The 23,353-nt window shown below is 43.2% G+C and overlaps 1 protein-coding gene and 1 pseudogene across 1 annotated transcript in view; one reads left to right on the top strand and one right to left on the bottom strand.

Moving 5' to 3' along the window:
- The window catches only part of FAXC (failed axon connections homolog, metaxin like GST domain containing), a 72,021-nt gene extending 63,925 nt beyond the window's left edge, over nucleotides 1-8,096 (top strand). The window contains 1 exon segment of the mRNA XM_030316011.1: nucleotides 7,039-8,096. Within this exon segment, the coding sequence (XP_030171871.1) occupies nucleotides 7,039-7,328 (290 nt within the window). The 3' untranslated portion in view covers nucleotides 7,329-8,096.
- An 11,716-nt stretch (nucleotides 8,097-19,812) lies between these two features.
- Nucleotides 19,813-19,901, bottom strand: LOC115515117 (annotated as a pseudogene).
- Nucleotides 19,902-23,353: the final 3,452 nt, after the last annotated feature.

Here is a 23,353-nt window from a genome sequence, read left to right as displayed (position 1 = left end):
GAAAGCTGAAGTTCTGTGTGTGTGTGTGTGTGTGTGTGTGTGTGTGTGTGTGTTTATTCATGTGAGGCCCAGAAGCCCAGACCAGGGCATGGACAGCAGGAGTCATTCTCCAGATCCTCATATTGGTGGTGGTGAGGCTTTAGATACATTACCAAATGTGGTTGAAATGGAGGAAGCATTGACTGAAGGTTTTCCAGAACTTCAGCTGAGTGAGGGTAGGAATAGTATGGACTGATACTTAATTTCCTAAATGATCAACATGGAGATAGTCCTTGTCTTGTGATGTGTTGGAACTTACGATACTTATAGTATTTAAAATAGTTTCCCTTTATTTTAATCAGATTTTCCATGGTCACCTAAAATATATTGGTTCCCTTAGTTAATTTAGAGGTTTGTTTTATATCTACTTTCTGTTCCTATTACTTCCTGCTCCCTCTCTCCATTTCCCTAGCACACCACTCTTACACACCTATGTACACACATCACCACCTCTGCTCACATACTTTTATACACACATATCCCATACACTTGTACACATAGACTTACATTTGTAGCCAAGCGTGCGCACACACACACACACACACACACACATATGCGCGCGTGCGCGCGCGGCTGAGGTCATCTGGTATTTAGTCAGAGCATTTAGGTATTCACTATCAGTAGAACTCTCAAATTCTATGGAATCCCTTCTTGTAGGAATGAAGCATCTTTATGTTAAATTATTTATGACTTGGCCCTTTTCTCTTTACTTCCTGGAAGGACTTGAAACATTTAATGTTATTTTTAAAGAATGGCCAGCCTTTTTGGAGGATTGGAAGATTAGAGGATTGATTTTGAGTCCCACCCAAGACCCACACATTTGGGGGAATCTGACACCATCGTCTGTGAGGGACTTTGGCACACAGTTTCATGTACTTTGATTCTTTTTTTTTTTTTTTTTTTTTTTTCAACGTTTATTTATTTTGAGACAGAGAGAGACAGAGCATGAACGGGGGAGGGTCAGAGAGAGAGGGAGACACGAATCGGAAATAGGCTCCAGGCTCCGAGCTGTCAGCCCAGAGCCCGACGCGGGGCTCGAACTCACTGACCGCGAGATCGTGACCTGGCTGAAGTCGGATGCTTAACCGACTGCGCCACCCAGGCGCCCCTCATGTACTTTGATTCTTAAACAAGGTAGCAGCTTCCAGTTTCTCCCTGGGACTGGTATAGCATGAGTCATTAAAGTCCAGAGGGTCTCTAGGGGCACCTGGGAGTCTGGTTAAAGATTCAACTTCAGCTCAGGTCATAATCTCATAGTTTGTGGGTTCGAGCCCTGCATCTGGCTCTGTGCTGACAGCTCAGAGCCTAGAGCCTGCTTCAAATTCTGCGTCTCCCTCTCTCTCTGCCCCTACTCTGCTCATGCTCAGTGTCTGTCTCTCTCAAAATGAATAAACATTAAAAAAAGTCCACAGAGGGTCTTTAAATCTCATTTTGGTCATTGATTTCATGCCCTTCTAAATCTTCTGATTGGAGCTGCTAATAGACTAATATTTTGGTCTCAACTTCTTCTCTCTGCCTTTGTTTTTTCTGTGGTGGAGACTTTCCCAAGAAGTAACAAGAGGAAGGAGAAGCAGAAAACAACTAAGAACCTGTATGATTTAGAAATGGCTCAAATCTAGGAATGTGAATGGCTTAGATCAGGCAGTTTTTTGCCTAGCTTTGGAACAGCCAGGGCACTTTTGGCCTTGCTACATGTGTGAATGTGTGAGTGTACATGCATAAATATTAGCTTTTGGTCCTAGATATTAATTACAGTAGGGAGCCACAGAGGCTGCTTCTGGAGCCATCTAAAGTAGGGAGAAACTTGCCTTAATTTAGGTGAGTAGGAGGACAGACTTTGAATATTCAACAGTTCTCAAAATATACATAAGTATGTGTTTGCATATATATAGATGTAGATATATGAAATATTATTTCCTTGCTGGAGAGAATCTAGAAAAAAGAGAAAAGTTAAAAAAAAAATAACTTGTGTCCCTGTCACCCACAGACAACTGTGAATATTGTGGTATGTATCCTCATCTTTCATCAAGTACATGTATGTATATATTTTTAAAAATCAGGATCACGGTATTGATACAGTTATAAACCTATAAATTTTAATTAACTGTGTCTTCATTTCTCTTGTCATTCAATATACCTTAAACAATATGTTTAGTAGTTGCATAATATCCTGTATCCTATGGCTACACTGTAATTTATGTGATTAATCTTTTTCTGGTCTCATGGGTTATTTCACATACTTGTTTACCAATATTCCGAAATGAATATTGTATAAATATATATTCTTGCTTATCTCTGGTTTATTTCCTTAAGCTAAATTTGTAGTTGGGGAACTTCTGTCTCAAAAGGTGTAACCCTTGGTCTGTATGGCTAAACTGTTTTCTAGAAAGGCTGTAGCAGTTTATATTCTTATGAGTAGCGTCTGAAAGTACCTCGAATTTTGTTCCCCAATTAAGATTGCATATAATTTATTTTGAAATTTTTGCCATTTTTCCAGTAAAGAATCTCCGTTTTACTCTCAGCAAATTCCTCCTGTAGAGTCCCATTTGACATTTTGTTCAGAGTGTCCTTATTAGGGAATTGCATGTGGATCTGGGCACTCTTTGAAACAGACATGGAGCACTACAGAGTGTGGAAAAGTGGACAGAAGTGCCAGAAGGGAAGGAGTTCTGCGACCTGTCTGCCCGCCTTGTAGCATGTAGCAGGCCCACAGCACGATGCTATTTTTCTGGATGTGTGAGAACCACAACCTTCTTGTGCTGAGAAACACTTTATTCATTAGCTCTTTTACCAGCAGTCATTTGTTACTGTTGGGTGACTTTTTGCTTCTTATTTGATTAATTGAAAGGTGGAAGAAATGCTGGATATCCTTGAGAAATAGCCGAGTCTATCCCCACCCCCCCACACTTACTGTTCTCCGTCTGGAAGTGTTCAGCAAGAGGTCTGGTCTCAGGAAGGGGATGGCTCAGATGACTTTTGTGGGTATTTGTATTTTGAGATCTACGAATTTGTATCCTTTAGCTTCAAGGAGATGAGGGGAAGGTGGTGTCCTCATCACAGCATTCAAGTTTGTTTTGAACTTAAAAAAATTTTTTTTATTAAATATTTTTAAATGTTTATCTTTGAGAGAGAGAGAGACAGAGCATGAGTGGAGGAGGGGCAGAAAGAGGGAGACACAGGATCCCAAGCAGGCTCCAAGCTCTGAGCTGTCAGCACAGAGCCCGACGCGGGGGCTTGAACTCACGAACCACGAGATCATGACCTGAGCCGAAGTCGGACGCTTAACCGACTGAGCCACCCAGGCACCCCTGTTTTTAGTACTTTTAAACCAAACAGTAGAATTGCATTATACAATATTACTTTGTAACTTGCTTTTTTTTTTTTTAATTGTTTTTTAATGTTTATTTATTTTTGAGAGAGAAAGGGAGAGAGAGAGAGAATGCAAGCATGGGAGGGGTAGAGAAAGAGGGACACACAGAATCTGAAGCAGGCTCCGGGCTCTGAGCTGTCAGCATAGAGCCCGATGCAGGGCTCAAACCCGTGAACTGTGAGATCATGACCTGAGCCAAAGTCAGGTGTTTAACCGACTGAGCCACCCAGGTGCCCTGCTTTTTTCACTTAATAGAATATCGTGTCTTTTTAACATCTGCAAAATATTATATAGAATTGATACACCATAATTTATTCAATCAGTCCCTATTGATGGACATTCAGGCTGTTTCCATATTTCTTTTCTTTCTTTTTTACTGACATAATGCTGTCGACGTTGGTATACATATATGTTTATAATACTAGTGCTTTTATTTTAGTAGAATAGAGAACTAAAAGTGGAGTTTTGGGCCAACAGGTACATTTAAAATTTCAATAGATGACATCAGATTATTTTCCAAAAAAGGTTATAGCAATCTTATAATTCCACCAGACATGTGCTTACAATGCCTGACCCTCCACATTGGATGTTATCAAATCTTAATTTTTACTAGTTTGGTGGATGAAATTGTTACCTGATTATTGAGTACACTTTAAAAAATGCAGTTTTTCCATTATTTCACAAAGTTTACATCCTCAGCGTAGGCATTTGTGTTGACAAAGGAATATCTCGCACACACACACAAAGTCATTTTCTACTGCCAACTTTTTTCTATTCTTTTGGCTGGGACATGTTGAGTCCGCTGATGGAGAATCTAGGCACAGAAGGAATTGGCAAAGCCAGACAGAATTGGCAAAGTCAAACATAAAATTTCATTCTTCGTTCTACTCTTTTTTATCAGTGGCAGGAAATGAGGATGGGTATGTGAGCTCCTAGTTTTTGCTTATCAAAGCAAACTCTTTCTGGACTGCATGATAGAATGATCACTTCTTGACAACTCATTATCTTTGAGGGGCAGCACCTATCCCCTCATAATTCTTAGTACCCCAGAGAGAATTTGAGAAAAATAATCTGTGACAGGGAGTGTGCATCTATGAATTCTCAAGTCAGGCTGTGAGATCACCAGTGGGGGGGGGGGAGAGGGGGAGGCGGGGAGAGAGAGAGAGAGAGAGAGAGAGAGAGAGAGAGAGAGAGAGAGAGGTGGTTCGTGGTGAAGGGCATGGAGTCTGGAGACTGCTGGTGTTTAAATCTTGGCTCTGCCACTTTCTTACTGTGTGACCTTAGGCAAGTTAATTAACCTCTCTGTTGCTTCAGTGTTCTCATGACAGATGGGGATAATAATAGTTCCTGCCTCATAGGATTGTTGTGAGGACTAATTCAACAGATGCATAAAAGCACTTCAAACAGTGCCTGGTACACAGTAAGGGCTATTTGTATGTTTGCTATTATTGCTTTTTATTATGCACACTGAAGTGGTATTAATGTCACATAGTACAAAGGCAGGGCGGCTCTCCTGGAGAAAAGTGAAGAACAGGTGGTGGAAAAAACAGCCACAAAAGAAGTGGATAGAATCGTATATGGTGTAGATCCTGTGGCTATTGGAATAGATTCTGACTTTCTAGCTGCTCCCTAAACAGCTCATAGGGAATGGACGTGATTGAGGCAAACAGGGCTGGCCCAGACCCTGCTATGAAGTGACCATAATCCATCTCTGATTACCACCTCCCACCAACCTTGGTGCCGCCTCCACATCTTTATCCGATTCTTGGTTACCAGTGACTGGGAGCCATACCTGCTGAGGAGTTTCATGACTGCTTTCCTGAGGGAGGATCTAAGTGAAGGTTTGGCATGCATCTTTTTAAGGAGCAATCCTGTGGCTCCTTGGCTTCTGGCTCCGGGGTGTGTGTGTAAACTCTTCGAGGAAGGGGCAATCAGAATGGGCGCATATATGGTATGAGTTGAACTGTTATGATCTGAGACAACTGAAAATGGTGACCTGCAACCAATACTGGCTCACTGCTTGATAGGATCTGTGAAGTAGGGGGATTTGCTTCGTTATATTTTACAGGAGATGTGCTTATGTAAGCAGAACAGCGATCAAGTTTTGAAAAATTTTCATGGGAAAATGTATATAACAACATCATACGAAGTAACAGGAAACATTAATAATGACAATAAATAGAAAACGTACTGAAAGAAATTACATCAAAAGGCTACTGTGATTACCTTGGATTGACGAGATTATAGGGGGCTTTTGTTTTCTTCTTTATGGCGTTTCTATATACAGACTTCTGATCTTCCCAAATGAGAATGTATTATCTTCTTTGATAGAAAATAAAATAGAGTAGTTAAAGACTATAGTCAGTAGACCTGTTAATGTAGAAACAACCTAAATGGCCTTGAAGGGGGTGTGGAAAAAACAAAATGAAACTATGGTACATCTGAATAATGAACTGCTGTGCAGTTATCAAGGTGATAGTGTGAAATTGACAGTTTTTCATTATATGTTGTTAAGTGGAAAAAAGTAGCATAAGGGACAGTGTATGGTAAATGCTAAATAGCAAATGTAAATGTATGTAAATGTATATCCAAGAATATAAACGGAAATGTTAATATGGTGAATGTGATTATTAGTAATTCTTTTGTTTTCTGTGTGTTGGTATTTTCTAATATTCTTCAATAAAACCTGGGTTACCTCTATAATAAGTAGATGTTTATATAACTTAAAAAAAAAAAAATCCAAGGAATATTCTTAGGGCAATGAAGTCCGTTAAGGGAGTGCCAGATCATGTATTCGTAAGCAATAGTGCCATCTGGTGGATCAAAGGCAAAAATTCACCCTCTTTATTTTTCATTTGGAATTTGGAAATGAAAGTCAGTTCTGTGTCACGTTTCAGACAAATGCCCGGACAATTTTAGCAACTTAACAGAAGTGTTCCTTTGATTCACAGGAAAAAGAAGTAGCCCAGTAACTGAGTTGGGAACCTAATTATAAGTATAGCCGTTCAATTTTATTTAAAAAAAAAATCTGTTTTACTAAATGTGCCTGGGGGGGCACACTCATCCGTAGACAATTGTGAATTATCCATTTTATTTAGGATCATTTAGGGCAAAATTTGCATCTTAACATAACTTTCTTCAACGACGTGGCATAGAACCCAGCCCTTAATAGCACCACCAATATTTGTGGAATGAGGAATTCCTTCTGGCTGGCTGACCTCGCTGACAGTTGGTGGATTTACATGGGGCATAACTTAATTTAAATATGAACCAGTGGAAGTTCCAGTTCTCTTGATAAGCAAACACAAAATACTAAAATGCTTGACAACGCCCAATGATGGTAGTTGAGCTGCCATTCTGGATAAATTACCACCGCCACCCCCACCCCCACCATCACCCTACGACTCCCTGCCCACTCACACTTCACTCACCCAGCCCACTCACACTTAACTTTTTCCACTCGCCTTTCTTCTTCTGCGCATGAAAATCTAAATATCTGATAGTCCGTCTTTGGAAAAACACTGTTAAGGTCTACCCCACCTCGTTCTTCCCAACCCCGCAGAAGGCCAAGCTGCTGGCAGATTTGCTGCCTTTGAGAATTAACCCTGGCTTTCCTTACCACCCCGCAGGTGAGCTCATCAACCTTGCCATGTACTGTGAGAGGATAAGGAGGAAATTCTGGCCTGAGTGGCACCATGATGATGACAACACCATCTATGAGTCCGAGGAGAGCAGCGAAGGGAGCAAAACCCACACGCCCCTGCTGGATTTCAGCTTTTACTCAAGGACAGAGACCTTTGAAGATGAGGGAGCAGAGAACAGTTTTTCCAGAACCCCAGACACGGATTTCACCGGACACTCGCTCTTTGATTCTGACGTGGACATGGAGGACTACACAGACCACGAACAGTGCAAGTGACGTTCAGCCTTGCTGACCCTCTTCTGCCGGAGCGGCCACTCCCTGGGGTTGGTCCGATTTCCCAGGTGGAAATCCATCTGAGCTGGGAGGAGATCTTCGTGCTCGACACAGTTCTCACGAGCTAACTGGACGATAGCAGCCTTATTTCTTTTTGTACAAACGAGACACAGAACCATTCAGATGGCTCCATTTAAAACAAACAGGCAAAAAGGAAAAAAAGAAAAAAAAGTCAGCATGGTTCCTGAAATCCATTTTTGTTTTCATTAGAAAACTAACACTGTGTGGCAGAGCAGGGGCAAGAGCAGATTGTCTGCGGATTGTGTCTATGTAGATCGTCTTCATCCCGAGGGCTTATTTGTGAGACGGATTCTCGAACGTCTCTCACCCACCGGGGTTCCAAGTAATGAGAGAAATCATCGGGGGAAATGTCCAGGAGACAAATATCCTATGGTGGCTGCTTGTATTTTATGTGTGTATATTGTATGTTGAGATAATTCAAATAAAAATCCATAGATATTCAGTGAACACCTACTATGTGCAAAGCACTGTGCTAGGTGCTAATCAGTATAAGATTTATTCTCAGTCCTGCCAGTGACTAGCTGTGTGATTTCGGGCGAGTCCCTTAATTCTTGTGTGCCTCATTTCCCCCACCTGTAAGGTGGGGATAACGATACTCTCCACCTACCTACCTCACAGGGGTGTTGTGAGGATTCATGTGGTAGCACCTCTTGGAAGAGGTGTGACATAAACACAACATTTTATTCTTTATTGTGCTTCCTGCGTATGAACATTTGAGGGCAGAGGAATTCCATATCCAGCCAACAGCAGCCACAGTCACTCGCCAAAGCCGAGCAGACGAAAACACACGCAAAGGCGCAGTTAGGATTCTGTCACCATTCTTCTTTGTGATCTTGCCTGAATGGAAATCTTTTACCGAAAGACCGTTGAAAATGCTTTCACAGAGCATCGACAGCTACACACAGTCTTCAGTTCTGTGTATTTGCAGACGTCTTTCTTCCGTTGCCTGACCGCACGCTGGAATGTTGTCCTTTGTAGACTCCCGAGTGTTAAGTTGCCTGTGTTTGATTTATTTGAAGGGAATAAAGCTCAGGAATATGATGGGTTTCGTAGAGGTGAAGGGGAAAGGATCTGACTGATTTTTCTAAGCAGATGCTTGCCAACGTGTAATGTCTTTTTGAAAACAAATCTTGCAAGACATATCGAAAAGATGAAGTCTGAAGAGGATCACGTGACAGGTATCAAAGCACTTTGTGCAGTGTAGACTCTATGCAGTTTTACTAATGCAACTTTTCTGGCGTTCTCAGCCATTGCCCCCTGAGAGGAAGGCAATGCTGGGGACAAATCTTAATGTTTCTTAAGGATCTCCCGTAGCTGCCCTGTGCTCCCTCTCTGTCCCTGTAGAGCACATGGACCCTTGGGGTTACTGTATTTACTAAAGCGCTCTATCTCTGAAGACATCCTTTTTGTTGACTTAGAGCATTTTCCAGTGAAATATGGGGTGAAGATGCTGGGGTGACGGCCATGGATTTGGGCTAGGAGAGTCGGTGTTATGATTTACAACCGCAAGCAGAGCTGCTTTGCTTCTGATCTCAACGGACTCACTGGGTAATGGTTATTCATGGTGGGGCCAAAGAGGCATTTTTCAAAAGAGACAGCAATTTCTGCTGAGAAGTTCGTGTATTTGCTTGAAAAAGACTCTCTTTGAATATGGCTTTTGCAAAACAATCCTAAAATGCTGCGGATTCACAAAGAGGTAAAGGGGGAGAATTGCTGAGGCTGTTTACCATTGGAGCCACAGTGTAGGACCTGTGTAACTGGGGACAGATGCTGAGATACCCTCAGTTAGAGATTCTCATTGCACGGGAAACTCAGTCGTTAGTTTCTTATTAAAAGCATTCATCTTTGAGAGGACCATTTGGTGCCTAATGAAAATGTGGGGGAGAAGATATGAATGGATGAGCGTGTTGTATCTCCAGCGACACTTGGGAGGACTCTTCACCTCGCCTGTCTCTAACACGTGTGTTCCAAGGTCAGCTGGTGGTAGTTCTGTGTGACTAGGGAAACTTCTGGCTTGCAAATGTGAATGTCATAACCAGCTAGGCTGTGGACCCGGCCACACAAAGACCGAGTTGACCTATCCCCATCCATAGCTGGAGAAAGTTGTGTTTGCAATCTTGCCTGCAATTTATTCTCACTGTATAGCACAAAGGGTGTTGTGTCCTCGCGTCAAGAATGATTTAAGTTCTGGCTGTGCAGAGTCACATATCGTTTTACTGTGCATTGCTTGCAGGGCAAGTACATAGAGAGCCAATGTTCATCGTGAAGTTGTAAAATAAGTCATTCTTTCCAGGTGCCTCTCACAGAGGCTTAAATGGACATTACCACTTGGAGTCTTGGGCACTAGCCTGCCAGCTCATGACTGGGCACTCAACATTCCGAAGGTGTAACTTGATTTGGAACCCTGGAATATACCCAGGTTTTACCTTCCCAATGTGGGTTATGGAAACAAAATGACCAAGACAAAATCACTGTCGGGTGGATGACCTAGGTAGTCTTTATTGGAAGGGCTTTAATTTTACCTGGTTTGTTCCTAAGTTCCCCAGATTTGAAGTGTTCTCCAATATGGTGAACAGGTGCTACTTAAAAGAAAATACAACAAGAAATTAGGGGACATTTTGGTCATCTGGCTTACTTATTCAAGTTGTGTTTCTTTTTTTCCTGGAAAGTGACTTAAGGAGGTGTGATCTTTAATGTTAACAGATGTTTTTTGGTTGGACAGAAGCCCCACTAGCTGTCCGGTTTTTTTGTTTGTGTGTTTGTTTTATTTTTTACCTCTCAGTGTAAAAATAAATTCTGCCCCTCTATCCACTTCCCTTTGCCCCTCGTCCCCACTCATCAGGGTTAAGGAGCAGCAGCAGTGTGACTTAATCTGCCTATGTCAGCTAGGCAGAGGTAAGCTATATTGTCAGAGTTGACCATTTTGTTGTTGTGGCATAATGAATTGTGAACAGTGATGCTATTGTTGAGGCCACGAGCTAGCTACCTTGGTGACTGACCACAGACCCAAGAACTTGAATCATAGCTGTAGTCTGGCTCTCCAGTGAGCCCGGCCTGTGTATACTGTGGCATTAGGTATTAGGATACGTTTGCTTGAAATAGTTAGAGTTCAAGGAAGGGAAGAGCTAGGAATTTTAGCTTCATGGGTCTTGCCTAGGTTATTTAAGAGAAAACATAAGATCATAAGAATGTATATAGCTGGGTAATGGATTAGTTGTAGAAAGCCCCTTACAAGAGAGCCTCTGAGGTTCGTATTGGCTCCATATCACATGCATATTCATTGGTAGGCAAGACCTGAACTGAAGTCTTTCACCTTGCCTTAGATGGTTCTTGCCGTTACGTTACTTTGGCTTTGTTTCTTTTTAAAACCCACATTCCCTGAGAAATCAGTCCATGTGTCCGTCAGCACATCCCCAGCCTCTCTCAAAGAGTGCTTGGAATCTTCCACTCTTGCTCTCCATGTCTGTTCAGCCCAGTCCAGACCAATTCAAGAATTTACTCTGTGCAAGGCACTGCTAGACTCTGAATGATACCAAGTCACCAAGACTCCATATTCTTTGTTTTTTATCTTTTAAAGAATCTATGCCATATTATCACTCCTTGCGTATTTACTGAGCACCTATCCTGTTCCTGGCCCTGAGATCCACAGGAGATCTAGAGGGTGAACAGAACAGACATGGCACCCTGATTTTAGGGCATCCGCTTTTGCCCAGACTAATGCAATGGCTTCTTCTAAATGCTTGGTCACTTCCCTGATCCATTCCACCCTACACCATTAATTTTTAAAAGAATTTCTGGCCCTGATGGGGTGCCATATTGCCTCAGGATGAGGGTCACTCTCTGGGCCCTGGTATTCTCAGCTCTTCCTTCTTCATCTTGTTTCCTGGGACGTCTCCCAGGGCTTCTCCATATGAGCCATCCAGTGCATCCTGGTTGGTCTCCTTGCCATTGCCTAAACATGCCTCATGTCCCCACTCTGCTTCTGCTTCTGCTAGCCTCCCTCCTGAAAGCCCTGCCCTTCCTGTCCACTGGCCCAACTCATGCCCACCTCCCAAGGCCCAACTTCATCAGTTCTGCAAGAAGACTTCCCAGCTCATTATAATCTCCCCTTCCTCTAGAAACACAGCACACATCGTTGGCTTCCCTGCTGGCTGCATGGGAAAGGTATGCCTAGAAAGCAGGCCACCACACACTAGAAAGTAGTGCTTTTAAACTGTTTGCGTCAGGGATTCCTTTGATAATCTAATGAAAGTCCTATACCTTATTACCAGAAAAATACATATATGCAAATATACAAAATTTTACATGTAACTTCGGATTTAGAGACCTGAAATCATCCATGGATTCTTTAGGGGGCTCATGGACCCCAGTGGAAGAAGCCTTCTAAAGAGTCTTTAAAAGCTACTGTTGTTAGCGTTCATTCTTTCTTGCCTTTGACATATGCAGAGAGAAGAAAATTGGTATGGGATGTGCATGCAAAAGCAATCTCTGTTATTATCCGTGTTGGGTGTGTGTTGAGTGACAGGGAAGGAAGGAAGAAGAGCTGTCTTACGTTAATTGAGAGAATATCTTTGTTTTGACAGGCTTGGCATTTTGAAACTGACAAGGTTTTATTGTTATTGTTCTTGGTTATCTGTTAACCATCCAAAAAGTTGGTTTATCAAAATTAATTCAGGGCCAGGTAAGCTTCATTTCAGGCCTCAAACCCACCACTTCTGCAGGAGTAGGCTTTGGCCTAGGATTATTAAGGTAGGAGAGAAGAGGCTGGATTTTTCCTTACAGGAAAAAGATCGGCACAGTCAAGTTTTCCCGTATTCATCATTCATTAATTCATTCGTAGGATAACTGTTGAGTGTATTTTCAATAAAAGGATGGTGCCTTTGTTGATAGGTAACTACTCAGGTTCTTCTTTGTCGTCGTCGTCTTCTTCTTCTTCTTTTTGTTTTTTTACAGGGTGAAGTTATTTTTATTGCTCCTGACTATGATCCAGGATCCTTTGTTCTCCTTTATGTGCAGTGCTGTTTAAGTTGAACAAGAACCAGTGAAAATACATTCGATGACAAATACTTCCAAGTCTGAATGCTGAACTCTGGCAACACATCTTTAATAGGTCCAGCCATCAATTAATGTGTGATTGTGGAGTGCTTGACCTTTTTTCAGTTGCTTCCAGTGGTGAAACTGGGTGAAGTTTGAAAGGATCCCCTTGGTAGGTGGGGCAGGAGGTCCCTCTTTCCCAGAGTTCTTTTGCTAGTACCAGGAGTAAATGTCAACAGATGATGAATATTTTCTTCATTTGAATTCCTTACCAGAAACTTGAGTTTTTAGTCCCTGAATTTAAAGGATATCCTAAAGACATTTAAAGTTCCAGGGGCGCCTGGGTGGCTCAGTCGGTTAAGCGTCCAGTGTCAGCTCAGGTCATGATTTCGCTGTTCCTGAGTTCAATCCCTGGGTCAGGCTCTGTGCTGACTGCTCAGAGCCTGGAGCCTGCTTTGGAGTCTGTGTCTCCCTCACTCTATGCCCCTCCCCTGCTCACTCTCTGTCTCTCAAAAATAAACATTAAAAAAAAAAAAAAGATATTTACAGTTCCTTAATGTTTAGGATAAGATAACTGGAATGGATAACTTACTGCCTTGCTCCTTAGAGATGGTTACAGAGGAAACTAAAAAACCGCTTAAAGGAAAGTGACTCAGCTCTTTTGGGGCTGACAATGGGACCTCCTTAACCATGCTGGCTCCTGCCAAGGCAGGGAACCTGTCCCCACAGCAACGCTCTCTGAAGTTTCTGTTGTTGGCTAGATTATGACAAAGTGGTGATGTTCAAATTTCAAGAAGATTATGCCCCAAATTGTAAAACGTGTAGATAGATAAAGGGTCCCATCACAGTAATAAAGTAACTTATGAATGTGGTCTAGCCAGCACCCACACTCCTGATCATTTTAGTGGAAGAAACAAGTTAGAGTAAAAGATTGATACAGTACTTTGGTGTTCTGTACACAATTAAATAATGTCATCAATGAACGTGATGGCCTTCATGAAGTTTAAAAAATTCTGGTTGTCCCTAATTACAACTTTATATTTTGAAACAATCCACTAATTGTAGAGCAATATATATTTATGATACTGGTTAATTTTATAAAAAGTAGTATTGCTACATATGACCATTCACCTCCCTCCCTCCCCATAGCAAGCAATTTTTTTTTTTTTTTTTTTTTTTTACTTTATGACTCTGGAATAGAATAACTTTCATTTATCAATAATATTTAAACCTTTGGTCTTTCTTTAGTATTTTATACACCTACCTATGTCTTTGAAACCAATAGGAGTCAGCTGCTGAATTGCCATGTTAATTAGCTGTGACTGAACAGGTAGCAGAGGGAGTACAGTTGTTGAGTGGAGGGCTAGGAAAGAGAACTGCTTTGGATATTTACCATCCCCCTCCTCTTAAAAAACAAAACAAACCCCAAACAACAATCTGTGGACTTTTCCCTTTAACAGTTGTTCGGAATTGAAAGTGTTCTGTCGTATTTGCTTCTGTCTCTCCACAAGAGATCGCATTTGGCTTATTCAAACACAAACCATGTCCAGATGATTGTATTTTTACCTTAAACAAATTGTATCTGAATTCTTTTGCAGCAATAAGATTAAAAACAGTATCAAATTTTCAAGGCATCTCTGCTTCAGTAGGGGCGACATGTTTGTGTTACTCCTGTCAAAATGATTACCTCATGTGATCAGTCTCATGGGATCATGCTTATTGTAAACATGTGTTTTCCCCAGGAATGTGCATCATGCAGCGTGTCTCACGACTCAAACGGTAACGATGGCTGGGAAGAGGAGGGTCTGAATCCTTCATTTGGCGATGCTAAGATTTCACTGAGTGGGAGGAGAGAAGGAAAGGGTGACAAAGGTGGCCTCTTCAGGCAGCACGTGGTACGGCTGTGTTGGAGACGTGTCAGGCACCTCGCAAGTTGTCTAAGGGGTGGCGTCAGTAACATAATACAAAATCCAGGTTTACAAATCAAAAACAAATGCAATTTGTAGGGAAGGATTGTTTGTGGATGTATGAAAGACCGGTGCAGGAAGCCCTGAAATAATGTTGATCTTTGTCTTAATTAATATGCTCAAGTGCTGGGATTGTGCCATCTGAAGCCAAGCCTGGGAAATGGGAGAGCAGCTGACAGCGATGGCCTCTGCTCAGTTCCTTTGATTCTGGAACTTCCTTCTATTCTCTCAAAAGGGTTCGTGGCATATGGTTTCCATCTCATGAATATAAAATGTACAAAGTAACGTATATTTGTTTTATAGATGCCCTTAAAGTGGAGACACCCCAAATCATTCGTATTTAGGTAGTGGTCTCCAAACCTTTGTGCTCATTCACCTCATCAGTGAAACTTTCTGAGCATGCCCTTTAGCATATTTATTTATAAACACACACACACACACACACACACACACACAACACAGAGTGCTCATACTGCAGTACTGATATGTACATTAAAAACCATGGCAAACATAGACATTTTCAAAGGCTGCTGTTCTGGACTCAGTAGAGTTTAGGGAATGGGGCAAGGAGTACTTACAGGCAGCACCTAGAAAGCTGCAACTGATTAAAGAATGTGTAACATTTGTGGCAAAGTGGATGTAAAATAGGCATGGGCGCATGATTTTAGGTCAACGAATGTATGTATGTATGTATGTATGTATGTATGTATGTATGTAAGTATTTTTACTTAAAATGGGCATTTGGGGTTGGGGAAGAGAATGGTGAATAAATAGATGTCCCCTTTACAAGAGCTATTTTAATTCTGTTTTTGGGACCACATGATCTAGAATGTTTTGAAAATTTCTGAAAGATTTCACAGTACATGGACTTAAGCAAAATAAGAAAAGATAGGAGGGGAAAAAGCAAATAATGCAAATACGGGATGCATTGCTTCAGAATTTCAATACCAATCTGCAAAGCATGTTTTGATAATTCCTGGTAACCAACATCTCACTGATTATAAATCTCTCTTCTGTTTGTTTATAATCCAATGTCACCAAATGTGTGGAAGGTGCACAGATTTATTTTCAGAGATCTGAGATGGGAAGGACCAATGATGGTATAATTTGAACCCACATTTCAGCTGCTTGGGGGCTGATGGATGGACACTGCCCGGAAGCATTTACCTGCACCACCTGTTTTGCAAACACAATGAATAGCATCTTGCTGAACAAGGGCCTCAATGTCGAGGTGGCATTCCAGTGTTTATTTCTGGACCTATGAGTTACTTTAGCACAGTTATTGTTAGTAGTTTATAAAGCCATATTTAAACTTGTATACTTGATTGTAAGATAGATTTGAATTGTGCACTATGTTGATTACTGTATATAAATGTGGAGATTCTGTACATTTGGTCTTCATGCTGTATGTATTTGATGTGTAAATGATAACTAATGGTTATGAAATAGCTTGCTGTGAATGTCTTTATTCCAATTTGCTTCTCTCTTTGCAGATTTGAATGTTTTAACTTTACACTCATGAGGAAAATCTGAAATCTTTGCATCGAACATACTGTTAAGTGGTAGTCTCTTAGATGATCGGGAAGATATTTTTCTTGTAAGGTTTTTGTATAATTAAAGCAGAGGTAATTAATTTTTTAGGCATATAATTTTCAGATAGAAATTCAACGGAATGTTTCTTAAGTAGAAAACAGGTCTTTGAATATGCTCTCCTACCCTCTCCTGCCTTTTAGTTCTTGCCCAGTGTGCCCCTCGGAGCTTTTGGGGAGTGATACCCACTAGTAGAGAGAAGAAAAGGGGGAGGGGAGCAGGACACACTCTAACACCTTTGCTGTGGGTATGAGGCCTGATGATAGAGCAACTTCCCCTTCTGTTAATAGTGTCTAAATTAGTTTTTGTACCTCTCTAGTGAAGTAATTGTGATGTCTGTTTTGTAGATGAGGAAAGAGGCTTGGGGGGTAAATTAGGGTACAGTGGCTAAGACATGCTCAAGTCATTGATTTGCAGTGAGGTTTTAGAAATACAAATCTTACTTCCTAGTGTTCTGTCCATATGTGCCTGGCGATGAACCATGAAAGACAGCTGGATCTAAAGGCATGTCAGGATTGATGGAGACATTTAGGGTGTTTGAAATCCTATCTAGAAATTTGAGCAACTATTATCCAAATATTAGCTTCTTAGCATTTAGGGCAGATTGCAATAAGGTAACATCTAAAATCCCAAACTTCCCAAACCATGGGACTATCTATTAAGTGGAAGATGAGAGAACCCCCTAGTCCCACATTCTAGAGGTAACAGTTTGGCTTTCAGACCCCCATTCTCTCTTGACTAATAAATCCCAACCATTCAGCATTGCTTATTAACATAGACCCTTATTACATAGGCCCATAATTGAAAATGCTTTGAGACAATGTGTATCCACTTCAACTTAAATGAGCTCCGGACCCTTCTAGAACTTGTATGGGGGTTTTGGACTCAAGCCTGGTGTCTGTCCCACTAGGGAAGCTTGCTCTCCTTGCTTTCAGAGGCATCAGAAGGAAGGGGGGTGTTTGCCTTTCCAACATGCTGTGCTCTCAGAAGTGTTAAGAGAAGTATCTTGTTGCCAGTTGTCCTGAATATTCCATGACTTGATTTTTCATATTTTTGTCCTCCTTTCCTTTTAGAGGAGAGGCAGAGCAGTTGGTGTCCTGGCTCTCTCAGGGGCCGCCTGTTTTGTTTGCACAGGATGCCACTGTCAGCACCCATTAAACACTTCCCAGCTGGGCTCGTTCCCATTAGCAACAGACTTTTCTTTTGAAACCTACCAAGGTTAAAGTCGCTTATGCTGTGGATGAAAGCAAACTCTGGAAAACGAAGGGAAGAGAACCAGTGTCCTCCCTCACAGTGTGGCTGCCTTGTGTGTCCAAGAGGTACCCGGTCTGTTTTCATGGTGGTGCACTCATTGTGAAGGCTTAGGGGTCCTCTCCAGTTGAGGGCCTGTTAGAGTTGAAGGTTCACCTTACCCAGGATGGGCAGACACCCTAAGTGACTCATGCTCAACATGTATCCAGGTAAACCCTGATTGAAACAGCGTCACAGGGAGCCTCGAAAGGGAGGAGGAGAGTTGAGGGAAGGGCTGTGGGTGGCAGGGAGCAGCCCCGGACCCCTTCCCCAGCCCTACTGTATCCACACGTTTATTGTGTGCTGCTGCTTCCTTCTCCACCCTCACAGATCTCCCTCCAACTAGCTGGTGCATTTAAAGGCAAATGGTGGAAATCTTAGGGCTGCTCAGGGATGTCAAATAGTCCAGATTCACCAGTGGTACAAGTGTAAGATGGGAGGTAAGTGGGGAGGCAGCCTGGGCCACACTGTGTGGAAGTCATCCCTGTAAGGGTGAGGAGGTTTTCTGAGCAGGGGACTCACACGAGGAGAGGATATTTAATTCAGGTTTATCTGATGACAACCTGGACACAGGACACCTCAGAGAGGAGGCCGCAACAGAGCAGCTGGGCAATCTCAGTGGTTCCCAGAGAAGTCAGAAGTGGGGCAGGGGGCGCAGGGGGAGTGGGGAGGGGGAGATGCCAGCCACAGAGCACAAGGACATGCCGAGTCTTGGATGCAGGGAAGGAGAGGGCCAAGGTAATGAGGTCTTGCTGGGAGCTGGGGGCTGCCAGGTGTAGGAAAAGTGGAAAAGGGACACCGGTCTGGAGAAAAGCTGTGTTTGATTTTAGCCTCGCTGAATGTGAGGAACCAGTAGGGGGTGCAGGGCTGGAACTTGTGAAGGGGGTAAAAGTGGAAGCAAATGGGCTGGAGAGAGAGAGAGTAAAAATCTTTAGCACCTGGGGCGCCTGGGCGGCTCAGTCAGTTAAGTGTTGGACTCTTGATTTGGGCTTAGGTCATGATCTCGCGGTTTGTGAATTTGAGCCCCGCCTTGGGCTTTGAGCTGACAGCATGAAGCCTGCTTGGGATTCTCTCTCCCCCTCTCCCTCCGCCCCTCTCCTGCTGTGTGCTCTGTTTCTCTCTCAAAATAAGTAAGTAACTTGAAACAAAAGTCTTTAGCACCCTGCATTTGTATGTTCCACTGTCTTTAGGGTTAGTCTCTCAGTAACTCCTTGACCATGTCCCCTGGTGTCCTCGTATATAAGATGAGGGGTCTTGCAGTTTGATCTTCAAGCCCCTCCTTGCTCAAACCTCCTTTCATTGTTCCTGATGGCTGAATACCACTTAATACCAATAAACACCGATTCCACCTCCTGCTTTGTTGATTCTCATAGTGTTGGAAAGAGGAATTTAGTGAGCAAATCAGCCAGCAATAGCTGACATTTACAGATCACTTACTATGTGCCAAGCACTGTGTTCTTGGCAACCTATGTGCAGCAACTCATTTAACCTTCACAGCAGCCCGGTGAGATAGGTACTGTCACTGTCACCACTGCCGCCATCATAATGACCGCCACCATCACTACCATCATTGTCACCACCACCTTCCTCCTCAGCGTCACCATCATCACCATCTGTAGTTTATAGATGAGGAACTGAAGCAAAGAGGGGTTTAAGTAACTTAACCCCGGATCTCTGCCAAGTGAACAGCGGAGCTGGGGTTCAAGTGCATGGTCTGTGTTTAAGAGCCTGGCTGTGACACTGCTGTGCCCCGCTAGCTCTACACCATTCTAGCATTTGCACCCCCAGACCACACAACCTCTCGAGTACAAGGCTGTGAAGATGCAGGGTGCTTGTGTTGAACCAGAAATGGCCTGACTTAACTCACTTCTCCCGAATCATTCCCAGCCAGCCCTGCGGGGTTTGCCTTCTTACAGAACACACACAGACCCTGTCATCAGGTCCCTGATCCATGTTCAGACAGACTTTGGTTCTCTGTGGGGAGCTGTCTGGTTTCCCTGGTCAATTCGCTTTGCTTCTGGTGGTCACGGCCATTGGCCCCACACACCTCGTTCACCTTGACTCCTCACAGAGGGGATTCCTGGGCGAATGACTGAAAAAGGCAGGATTCTTAGGGTGTCTACTGCCAGCTGCCCAGAGGAGCTCACCGCGCACATTGTTCTCCACTGCCTATAAGCAGATGCTGCACACGTCTCCACCTCTCACCCCAGACCTTGCTCCTCATTCTCCAGACCCACGTACACATATGCCCGTGGGACGCTGCCTGTGGGTGTCTCCACGTGTCCAGATGTGAGCTGTCAACTCTCTTTCTCCCAGTCTACCATTTCTCAGTGTTTCCAAGCCACCGAATGTCTAAGCAAGACCCCTGTAGTCACCCAGTCCTGTGGCTTCTGCTTCCTGAAAACAGTTTAAATGCATCTCCTTCCTCAGCTCGGCCTGAACTTCCGGGGCTGCGGCCTCCCACTAGGTTCCTTCCTTCTGGTCTGCTTCCCCCGTACCCATTCTCCACCTTGCTGCCAGGCGAGTCGAGAATTTGGGCGTCATCCTTGTGCAGGGGCCGTGCTAGTCTTCTCTGTATCCTTCCAATTTTAGTACGTGTGCCGCCGAAGCCAACGCCGTCAAGCTACTCAAAAAGGGAAACTGTCCGTGTTGCTTCTGTAGCGTTCAGGACGAAGTACGGGCACAAATGGCTCTCCGTGACCTGGAACCCGCCTCCCTCACCCGCCGTATTTCCCGCCGCTGCCCTTCCCATCTTCACACACCAAACTCCAGATCTACCAAGATATGAAATTGCCACTTTGTTTTACCTGTCATTCCACCACTGAAGGAATGATGCTGTGTCAAAAAAAATTTTTACTGGCATCTTTTGTCTCTTTACACTGATAATAAATGGTTGACTGTAGTTGATTTTTTTCTGTTTTCTCTGCTGAGTGCTTCCTTTTGCCAGACTTTCCCCAAGGAGAGACAGCCAAGAAGAAAGGTGTTCTCTTTCATCTGACGTGGTGGGGGATAGAATGATAAATCAGACACTGACGCTACCCTCAGCGGTAGGTGAGACATGAACACATAAAAACTCTGGTAAAAGATAAATGCTGATAAATACCCCAAGAGAGGGACAAATAAGATGGCTTGGACCCTGTGGTGGGGAGAGTCCTTCCGGCCCAGGAATGCAAGAGATGGAGCCCACTGTGCCTCTCTCCACTGTTCCCCTGCTCTCGCAGTCCTGAAGGTAACGCACTTTTCCAAGTCATGACGCTTCCCGAGGGGCCCTCTTCCCAGCACAGAAAGGAGGAAACAGTGTGTTTCTTTGGCTAACAAGGCTTTCAGGAATCTGGAGGTTTAAAAATGGTGGTCCACAGACCATGTGATCTGAGTTGTAATAGGCGTAAGGAGCACCAGTACGGCTGGATCCTCATCTTTCTGAGACAAACCCCACTGTCAAGGACCCTCTCTCCACCATTAGCATCTCAGACAGGTAGATGACATTAGTGCTGAAGGGGTAAAGGAGGCAAAGAGGTGTCTTTAAAGAGTTAAAGTGGACGTGGAACACATCTGTGGCAGGGAAGGACAGGGCATTACACCAGCTGCTCGGAGGCAGGTGGTGTGGGCTGACTGGGTGGATGTGCCCTATGTCTTAGCATCAGCTAGATCAACCCCTTCTCCTTAGAAGCAGCTTTTGCAAGTCACTGTCCCGAAGCTTTTCCTATGAGTGCATATTAGCTTTGGGACACTCTTAGGACGGAGCACCGCCCACAAACGCTTGCGGTTGCATCCTTAGCAAACATTCGCTTTACTTGCTGTTGCTGGGTATTTATTCCCCAGGCAGGGCTCTCCAGTGGTTGCAGAGTGTCCAGTTTCGGGTGTTGGATAACTTTAAGATTCGTGTGCAGTAGGTGGAGGCCCAAAGGGAACCGCACATTCCACCTCTTCCACAGCATGATACACATAGTAAATGCTCAATAAAGACTGGTTACAGGAATGGACACATCCTCGGGTAAAAGACAAATCAAATTGCTAAGAAATATCCAAAGTTTGAAGTTTGCAATGACATACTGTGCAGAGGCAGCCAGTAAATTACTCATAGAACAAACCACAAGTGACTGAAATATGGGGTAGTAATTTTTGTAAGCTCAAGTGGTTTATGCAGTCCTCAGGATCTCTCGATGGAATTATAGCCCCGTAATTCAAATAGCTCCCATTTCCTTGACACACGGATCATGGATCTGAATCCCAAATCCTGCCCATGGTTGGTATACTGTGTTTTTCTCCACCCTTGCAGTCTTATGCTGCCCAACAAAATCTTTTGTATGTACCTCTCGAGTGTGAGGTACATTCACCTCCTCTTTGTCTTATATTGTTTTTCTGTATTATAATGCATTTAACTTATTAATGAGACTACATCCAATAAAACTGGCTTTCTTATGGGGTCTTGGAAGTTTATTCCTTTTAGCTACCAGCTTTTGAATCCTATAGGAAGCAGAGTGATGTTAGTGGTGCTTTCTTTGCTCAAGTATTAGCATGTATGGACTTAACCTGATCTCTGCACACAAAAGTAGAGGGAGAAATCCCTGGTAGGTAGGAGATAAGCCTTCTTCTTTACTTTTTTCCTCTCCTGCTTCAAGCCTTTGCTGATATGAGGAATTTGAATTCATTGTAATTGAATAGCTATTGTTGTTAGCTCTCTTTCCTATGGATGGTCTTATACATATGCAGCTAGTACTTTAAAAGCAGACATGTCAGGTACAGTTATAAAGCAACTTATTGTTTTTTTTTTTTTTAACTGGCCTTGCAAAGTTAGCCACAGTAGGACTAGTTGCCCCCCTAACACTGGGTGAAATTTTAGGCGAGTGTCATTGTTTATCTGCTTACTCTTGCATGGTGAAAAGTTGGGGGTCTCTTTAGTCTCTCAAAACAGGTGCAGTTCTGTTATGGATATGTGTAGTTGTGTAATAATCAAAACTCTGAATTGCATTCAACACTGAAGCTGCTCCCTTGCTTTGCTCGAATCTCCACCAGAAGAGAGCATGGTACTTTTATTTTGCGTCTTCTGTAGACCTGTACCTCCTGACCCCTTTCCCACCCCATACGTGCATTGGCTAGTCATAACTTCTGACCATTCTAGGGTTAGAGCAGAGGAACGCAGAGGAAAACATGTCTAACTTGACTGCCACCAAAATGGTTGCAGATATTTGTAGATGTGTAAAGATGCCTCTGTGGTGGGCACTTTCACAGAAATTTTGGAGACCTCCCTGGTACTGGGAATCTTTCATCTGGCAGTTCCCATGACAGGCAAATTCATCTCCCCTTGGTTGGAACTCTACCGCTTTTCCAAAAGTGTCTCGAGCAAAGTGCCTTGAAGATGGTGCCATCATCTCTGTCTCTCTTCATGCTAAAATGTAGACCTCTCCACTAAAATGTTGAGCTCTCTACCAAACCCCAAGGGTGATTGGAAACTACTCCCACCCTTCCCCCACCTCTGCTAGACCTGCTTACGTGGTTTGAGACTCCACCGCAGAGTGGGATTCGTTGGAGCCTACTGTCCTGGGGCCTCAGTAGAAAGTGAGGGTATGCTCCCAATTTTACGTCCTGTAAAACATGGCATATACCTGTGAAAGAGAATCAAATAATTTTTATGTGGGCTTGCTAGTCATAAGCCACCGATGTCCTCACCTAAATGGGCAGGACTTTGGTGTCTCTCCTCAGGCTGGATGTAGGAGGCTTTTATCACAATGGTTGTGCTCCAAGCAGCTGCACCTTTCCTGTTCCTTCTCATGGGCTCCTGCAAAATAAGAGAATGAAATATTCTCTGTTAGTCCAGTGAACTGGTTGACCTTGCTCTCAGATCCTGAGGAACTCTGAAGCTATCTATCCCGTTGGTATACAGGAATATTTCCAAGTGTCCTTTTCTTTCAGTAACTTAGAATGAAATTAACATCCATATATAAAAATTAATCATATAATCAATCTATGGGTATCTATTGCTCACCTTGTGCTTTGTTCTGTGCTAGTGATTTGGAGGGGCTAAATATATATGAGAATATAAACTATGTATATGTGAAAAGTATC

This window comes from Lynx canadensis, chromosome B2 (assembly GCF_007474595.2).
Source record: "Lynx canadensis isolate LIC74 chromosome B2, mLynCan4.pri.v2, whole genome shotgun sequence".
Classification (NCBI taxonomy): Eukaryota; Metazoa; Chordata; class Mammalia; order Carnivora; family Felidae; genus Lynx; species Lynx canadensis.
The sequence above is the reverse complement of the archived record's forward strand: the minus strand, read 5'-3'. Positions and strand labels throughout refer to the sequence as shown.